Here is an 8,285-nt window from a genome sequence, read left to right as displayed (position 1 = left end):
TCCCTACCGCTCCGGCGGGGCACCCGGCAGCCCGGCGGAAGGTGGGCTTGGCTCCTCCCGCGTCACTCCGTCACACATGACGCGTTTCCTTATTTTGGCTGTTACTTCCTTAATTATCCCTGGTTGGCGAGTTAGTGCATCGCGTTGCATTTTGACACTGCTGCGGTTATTTCATTGCTACAGGTTAAACTCACACCAGGTTACTAACAAGAACGCTTCAGGAAAGCCACCCAAACTTGCTAGCAGTAGCCCAGATAATAGCTTTTGGCTTTTCCTTCCAGCCAGCAGTTAAGGTCAGCACAGTGTTTCTAAAGGTGAAAACACAAGCATGCACAAAAACTCTCCAGATTTAAAAAATTAGCATACCCACAACTCAATTTACTTCCATCTCATAAACTCCTCACACCTAGATTCTCCCTCCTGGGATTTCTGCAAAGCTGAGGGGAAAAAATGTCAACAGTCTTGCTGTAAGTTTTGTCCTACTTATACACACACTCCCAACTACTATAAAAAAGCCAATTCTATCTCAGCTGAAACTGAACTAAAATGACATGTCTATTGAGCACTGCAGCCCCCTTGGAAATGCAGCTCTGCTGAATAGAAAATTGATTCTATGAGTCTATCCAAGCAAAACCAGGACAAGCCTGAATAAAACTCTAGGAATATAATCCTTCTTTCCTTTCTACTCCTCGCACCACTTTGAAAAAAATTAGGATCAGCTTTATTACAGAAGTGGCACATAACAACTATGCTGTCATAAGGCCTACAGAGACAAGCAGTGAATGAAAGTTTAAACAAAGAGATCAACAGAGTAACTGCACGTCTTCACCTTCACCATCCCAGGCCCTGACAATTCAAGCAGTGAAATCTCATCAGTATCTTGGGCATTCTCCCACTGAACACAGTGCTTGCCTTTAGCCTTTCAATGGATAGCTCCTTCTGGTCCAGTATGTGCTTCCCTCCCCTCCAACCAGTGCTACTGGGTAGACTGGCTAGTAAGTCTAAACTGCTAAGCATTCACAGTAGTAACCTTGGCTTCTCCCAGAAGCAAGACCTTGCCTAGACAGCTGCAAGTGAATAATCCCAGCTGAGAGCGAGAAGCTGTCTCCCATGTGACAGGAGCTGAACAGGTACTCCAGACCCTTATAGAGCCACTGCTATGCAGAATGGCTGAATCCCCTTTTTTGAGGTGGAAATAATGATGAAATGTATTATTATCTTGTTACTCAGGCGAGCCACAGCATTGAAGCAAAGGCTGTGAGTGATAAAGTAACTCATTCCCAGTTTGCATCATCCAGCCTGTATGAATGCTGTAACCTGAAAGCAGAGTGCATCACCCAAAGCCACACTGGCATCAACGTAGTTAACTTGGACACCTGGAGCATCAAAGCTCCCCCAGCACAAGTGACACAGCATCCCCATAGATACTCTGGCAGTCAGTTTGCACCAGGGTAAATGCAGGCCCACAACCTCATAAACAAGAGTGCACCCAGCTGGGCTGATTGCCCCCTGCACACACACAGAAAAAGCAGGTTGGAGTTCACAGTCACTATGCTGGGATAAATTCTGAACTTCTTGCAAGAGCAAAGGCTGCCAAAAAGAAGGCTTGCACTAGAAAACTTTTAGGTTGCCCAGGAAATGAGCAGCACATCACGTTAAGTCACACCGTATGACAGAACAGTGATTTTGCATCACCTGTTATTACAGCAAACCTCACACAAAATCGCATACTTTTTCCTTCTGCTGCAGCAGCAGTAAGAAGGTGGTGGAATATGTTTGAGACAGAAGCAGCCTTTTTCTGAACTACCACATGATAATTCCTCTGAGTTAACCTCAATTTAAGGGCAAGAGGGAGCAACTGGAAAGCCAGTGGTGCCCGTTAAGGTCTCCACATCAAACAGCAGCGTGAGGAAGAGCTTGCAAGCTCACAAGTTAACAAGAGAAAAAGCATCTCTTCAACCACTACTTTGGACCCACAAATTCTCCAGTTCAAGTTTATGTTACACTTCTGTTAAACCAACAGTGCCATTGCTAAACACAACGTCATTTGTGGTCAAGAAGTCAGTGCAGATGTATGTATGGATATACATCAGCTCCAAAACATTTTTGAGTAAGCAGAACATCGAGAAGGAATGCAAAAAAGTAGCTGAGTGTTGCTCTTTTCAGACACCTGCTCCCTGTGCGCTGATCTCATCTGTCTTTCGGCAGCAAGGAGCATTATGGATGGAATACACTTCGATCTTGTGTCTGTTTCTGGTGTGACTGTTTCTGCCTTAACATGCTGTGAAGTTGTTGTGCATGGTGGTATAGACCTATTAGATACACAGACTTCCTCTAAAGGTAGGGTACCTGCCACTTCATGTCTTCCTGGAAGGAAAAGAATTAATTTCAATCACTTTTTCTGTATTCAAAGTTGTCAAAGTGGGTGATGCACAGGTATGTTACAGAAGCATTAATACTGGGGCACATTCTGTACTGCCTTAATCCTCACACCTTTTGTTCCATCTCATGCTACAGATTTGCTGCAATTCAGCATCTCGCTTTGCCTACAGCCATGTACTACAGAATTGTGGTTTAGCTTTTTTGCTATAAAACAGTTCCTACAAGGAGGTGAAACTAAGAAAAAGCAACTGTTTTCCTAGGGTTTTCATTTCTCTTCCATCATCACCTGTTATCTATTGTATTTGACGCTGTCCAATTCTCTACCTGAACTGCCCAGAAACCAGTAAAACAAAGACCTAATTTTCATCAAGCTTGCTCTTTTTCTGAAAAAGAAAAATGCACCTTTCACCTCAATCTGCTCTGTGAAGCTTGCTTCATATTTATCCACAATCACATCTTCTCTTACCTTTGCTTCTCCCATTGGCTTTGCACCCAGCTTTTTTTTCTACTTTTTGGTAATGCGTTGTATCTCATTCATATTTGTCACTCATTTTCCTAAGTAGCCATCTTTTTGCTTTTCCTTGTTTGGATCCTGGTACAGTTCTGGGAGTCGGGAGGCTCAATGGCCTTAAAATGCTCTCATGGAAATCTGGCCTCTTCAACTCATTGCTCCAGCTCAAAGATCTGGTTAAAACTGTCAGAACATCCTCAGTATCTAACCAACTGCCAGTATCTCCAATTTCTCTGTTTCAACCTTGTGTAACACATGAACAAATTTCTCTTTGTCCGAATAGTAACAAGCAGTAACAATTCACTGCTTTTTAACCAAATCAGGACAAATAGTATTAAAAGCAACTTTCTTAATTTAGTCTGCTGACAGCAGAGAGCCACCACCAATTGCTTCCTATAGTATGGAAAACAAACAGAAATCTAAGCAATGACAAGAAGCCAAGAATTAGTAGTTAGTAGCTGGATACCAGACAGTTGTACCTGCACAGGGCACAGTTATGCTAACCCAAGGACAAAAAGAGAAGTGCACTTTTGGGAAAAGTGGGAGGAATAGCACACAGGTCAGACAGATGAAACCTCTGCAGAGCATTCCAGAAATAAGTCATCCAAGACTGCAAGTCTGTGCCACTCCTTTAAAAATTTAAGGTTTTGCAGTTGCTTTTAAGTGTTAGTAGTTAGAGCCTACCATCAAATTAAAAGGGTAACATTTACTGGACAAGATCTACGCATTTTATGCTTATATAGCAAAGAACCTAAATTTAGAGGAGCTCTCCATAGTAACATGGGAGTAAAATATCATAATTAAGCATGATTTATCATTGCTGCCTATACAGCAAATAACTGATGCTTGTAAGACATTTCTTCTGACAGATTTGTAAATGAGAAGTCTTTTGTAACTCAAAACTCATTCTATTTAAGCTGTTTAAATTAAAACCATTGTTCAATTTGTATTTTCCAAATGAGAGTCAACTTTCAGTAAGGCTAATAAATACTGATAGGTGTTGCAGAGTATAAACCCAAAGAAAATTTTTTAAGTTTTAAAACTTCACCGTATAGCTTCAGCAGTTTGACAAAATCAGGAAGTTGGACAGGCTTTCTTTTTGTTGTAGTACAATGAAATCTTTGCAGCCATTTTTAAGTTAGCTAGCACATGATAACTTCAGAATTAAGAACAAAATAAAATGAAACTTCTTGACTGATTAAAGTCTAAAACAAGCATCTGAAAACCTGACAGTAGCACTGTGCTGTTCTCTCATGTACAATTTTCCTTTTGTTTTAATTAGGTTAATGAAATTTAAGAACACAGGTATCCTGCTGTTGAGATCGCACCCATAATTGTGTATGTGCTACTACAAACATACCACTTCAGTCAGTATCAGTAATGCCAGCGTGATAGTTTTATTCCACTCCCAAATCAATCATATCCTTATCTTTAATGATGCACTACTTGTTTGCATTCAAATATGCATATAAACATCCAAAAGAGTTACCGTAACAGTTTTTATTTAAAAAACCTAATGTACATGGTTTTCCCCAGTACAGCTATATTTTTCTTAAAAAGTACTGTATGTATCAAACATTTAGGGTTTATCCCATCACTGTCAATTGTCTTTGAAGAGCTGTCAAACATCTCCAACTTTCATTCATTTCAGTAAAGTCTCAAGAAAAAGCTTTTAGCTTTCTTAATTTAAGAAAAGAGGCTTAGCATTTCATGGCATGAGGACAACATGCCAGTAACATCCTTGTGTTTACAGCATTCTTTCAGGAATGATATAAAACTCCAAATGGCAAGTGATAGTTCATACCCTGCATAATACTAACACAAGATACATTAGAGTTATTCAGATGAATAGATAGCATTTGGAAAGGTCCATCAACATTCATATTTTTAACAGCTCTTTAAAGAGGTAATGGTGCAGATTAAGTACAAGCTTTTTGCCTCAGTATAATGCACATTTGAAATTAAAATAACACATGGAAGACCAGTATCTTTACATTTTATTCTTCAGAAAAAGAAGAACCTTAAAGAAAGCATTTAGTAGTCCACTTGTGCTTAAAATATTCAATGCATGAGAAAGCCAAAAGAAAAAAAATACACATTTTTGTCCACATGATCAAAAAGATAACATTATAAATTTTCAAAAATTGCACTGTATTTAGAACACTCTCCAGAATTCTGCTCCACTTCTACATATGGCTACTGAGGATGCCTGACACAGTTCCTTTTCCACTTTAATTGCCAACCTGTGGAGGTCCTTCAGGGATGAGTGATGTGAAGAAGGTTGTGATAAAGGACCAAGCAGAAGCCATGAATCCAGGCTGCTGCTCGGTATTGGCATCTTCACCTGCATCTTCTCCGCTGTCTTCATCAATCCCATCATCCATAAGCCGTTCCTTTAAAAACAGAAATGGAAGCAATTCAACTGCTTCTTTTCAGAGCTCTGACATAAGGTAACCAGCAGTATCTTCCTCCACAAAGCAACTTCTCTCAGAACAACCTCCTGAAGAATAACTAGCATGAAGAAAGTCTGTGATTGAAGTAGAGACCATCAGTAACTGTCAGACTGGAAAAATACAGAATTTAAGTAGCAGATACAACACTGAAGACAATGCTGAAAGCTTTCTGGTTAAACCAACTACATTTCATAAGAGTTGGACCTTCTGTCCAAGCATTACAGCTTACTTCAAAATACAATACATAGGAGTCTCAAAAGACATCTGCTCTTACTCACCATCTCTTCAAGATCAGGATTATTTGCATCACGGTTCACTTCCACATTATTGGCTGCCTGTTGTTGGCCTCCCTCTTGCCTAAAGGGAAACCATCCCGCTTGGTGTCTAGGTAAGAAAACAGAACAGTTGAAAACCTCTCCTTGGAAAGGAACAAAGAGACTTTTCTGATACAGCTAACTACTCCAGTAAATTCTTCAAGTACTTTCACATGAATGAAGCTACATGTATTTTTCTGCAAGTTTGTCTTCTAGATTAAACAGCTATTCTTTGATGTCTGGGTTAAGAAAGGTCTTGCTAAGAGCTGTTCCTCAAGTTCCAGAAGTGCTGTTTACAGCCCTCTTGTTCCAGAAGATAAGTAATTTACTATGATTCAGTGATTAAACATGTAGAATGCTTTTTTGGATATCCTTCCCATTTTTAAGTACTTAAGTTATATTAATTTCCAAAGGCAGCCTTAGTTTTCATAGTTCAAAGTTGATTTTCTGTAGAAAAAAAATTTTAAACGTCAGCTAAAACTTCAAACACATTAGCACTGTAAATTAAATAAGCCTCTTCTGTGTTTTCAAGAGTCTATATTCTGATTTCAACTGTCATATCTGCATGAAAAATAGAACAGTCCATGTCAGGACTAAGACTACAATGTAAGGAAACCAAACAAATGACATTAGCCCAAAATATCAAGCTGTTTTCCACTTCTATTTACATCACTAAGGTATCTTCATATATAAAGAGAAGTGATGACAACAGTACTGATATTTCTTAATAAAACAGAGATAGAGCTTAGGTCTTTATGATGTATTGTAAAAAAAAAAAAAAATTAAGGCCCTTGCAATTCTACCAGATCTAGTACTCGCCATTACAGTAGCAGTACCTTAACTCTGCCTAACACAATTTACTGCACAAATCCCATGTTATTTTTTAAATATAAATGAGCTCAGCTCTGCAGTTTTCCTTTCATACCAAGCAGAAAATGTTTTAAAGTTTATGAAAGCATATCCTTGATCCATATGAACTTGCTTCCCCTCACCCCCACTTTCTGAATTTCCATCCCTCAGTTCTGCATTTCTACTATAGTGATCTGCTCATAATTACCAACATTTAAGAGTGCTGTGTTTCAGGTACGAATGGTATCAAGCCTACTGTAAAAAATGTTTTGAGAATTAAATTCATTTTTTTCATATCAGTGTCTTTGCTTGTTTGAAATTCATTTCTCCCCCCCTTACACACTTTTTTGTAAAGGAGAAGTGCCTAAACTTTTGTATTTGGATAGTTTGTCACAGTTTAAATAGATTACACTGTAGCACCATAGTCCACATATCATATCTGCAGCTGTACTCAACTGTTGTACTCACAAATAAACAAGCAGCATGGCTCCCATTACCATGACAAACCGACTGAAGGAAGAATAGAAGTATACAATGCTCAGAAGAATTGCTGCTCTGGAGAATGTGTACATCCAGTCCAGCCAGTCCCGGTTGAAGTCCTCCTCATTCACTACCGGGCCACCCTGTGCATTCATCTCAACATTCGGGTTCACAGGCCTGTTCTCCTGGACAGCTACATTTGGCGCTGCTGCGGGCTCATTTGCAGGAGCACGATCCGAATTTACAGCCTGGGCAACTGCAGATCTCACTGGCTCCGTGCTGGAAGTCACTTGGGCTGAAACAGCAGCCTGGCTAGAAATTTAAACATAGAACTAGTTTGTCAGAAAACATGCACCAACATTTCTAAGCCTATTCTTGTCTTCTTTTTTACACTAATAAAAAAAATAAAATTTCAGATGTAATGCATGCCAAAACAAACTGCATTTTCCCTTACATCTTTACCTATTAATAAATTCAATCTAAAAATAATTTGTTGGACAAAACTTAGTGTAAAACAGCACTGCCAGACAAAATAAACAGACATTTTGAGCCCGCAAACAACTTCTAAGCTTTTAATACTTTCCTTTCATTAGTGTAACTCAGTATTTCCTAAGGTAATGCAGACTTACTATTGCATGTAGTACTGACGGGCATACATTTGCTGCCACCAGATCATCTGTAAGGGACTGAATGCAGGATACATAGAAAATCCAGCAGGAACACCTTGGCCTGGAAACTGGTTGCCTATATAGCTATACAAGGATTTAAAGAAAAATATTCAGTTCTAAATTGCCATGTCTATAAAGTGCACTAGTATTAAAAGACAATTACAGTAGCATTCTTCCTCTCATTTGTCCCCCTACAATAATGCACTGAAATAATACTGAAACATGTAGTGAGATCATCCCACCCATTCCAAAAAAGCACTTGTATGAAATACAGAAATTAGTAAGCAAAGTTATTTCTATAGAAAGAGGATTTATGGTTTTCGTACTTAAGATGTCTGTCACTAGCTGCATCTCTGGGAGAAAACCATATTGAATTTTTTTCAGAACTGTGTATATAACTGCAGAAATTCTTCCATACGTTTCCTTTTAAGTTCAAAAGTCATTCTTAAAGGTGCTGCAGGAGCTGTAAAGGGAAAACTTTCTAGCTTCTACAACTTCCTTTTAGAGGCAATTCCTGAAGTATCACTGTGATCACATGAAGAAACGAACAAGAGTAAACCACCAAACTAATCTTTCAGATACACCTTCTGAAGACTGCAACTAAGAACACTAAATTATTTACTCCCCC

At 39.0% G+C, this 8,285-nt stretch overlaps 1 protein-coding gene across 1 annotated transcript in view; it reads right to left on the bottom strand.

The window, feature by feature from the left end:
- Positions 1-4,575: 4,575 nt before the first annotated feature.
- HERPUD2 (HERPUD family member 2) overlaps positions 4,576-8,285 on the bottom strand; it is a 20,717-nt gene continuing 17,007 nt past the window's right edge. The window contains exons 5-8 of the mRNA XM_010189319.1: positions 7,619-7,741; positions 6,978-7,301; positions 5,625-5,730; positions 4,576-5,286 (exon numbers count right to left, since the gene is read on the bottom strand). Coding sequence (XP_010187621.1) covers positions 5,125-5,286; positions 5,625-5,730; positions 6,978-7,301; positions 7,619-7,741 — 715 coding nt within the window. The 3' untranslated portion in view covers positions 4,576-5,124. The remainder of the gene's footprint in view (positions 5,287-5,624; positions 5,731-6,977; positions 7,302-7,618; positions 7,742-8,285) is intronic.

This window comes from Mesitornis unicolor, unplaced genomic scaffold (assembly GCF_000695765.1).
Source record: "Mesitornis unicolor isolate BGI_N332 unplaced genomic scaffold, ASM69576v1 scaffold33497, whole genome shotgun sequence".
NCBI classification, from domain to species: domain Eukaryota; kingdom Metazoa; phylum Chordata; class Aves; order Mesitornithiformes; family Mesitornithidae; genus Mesitornis; species Mesitornis unicolor.
This window is presented reverse-complemented; position numbering and strand designations above follow the sequence as displayed.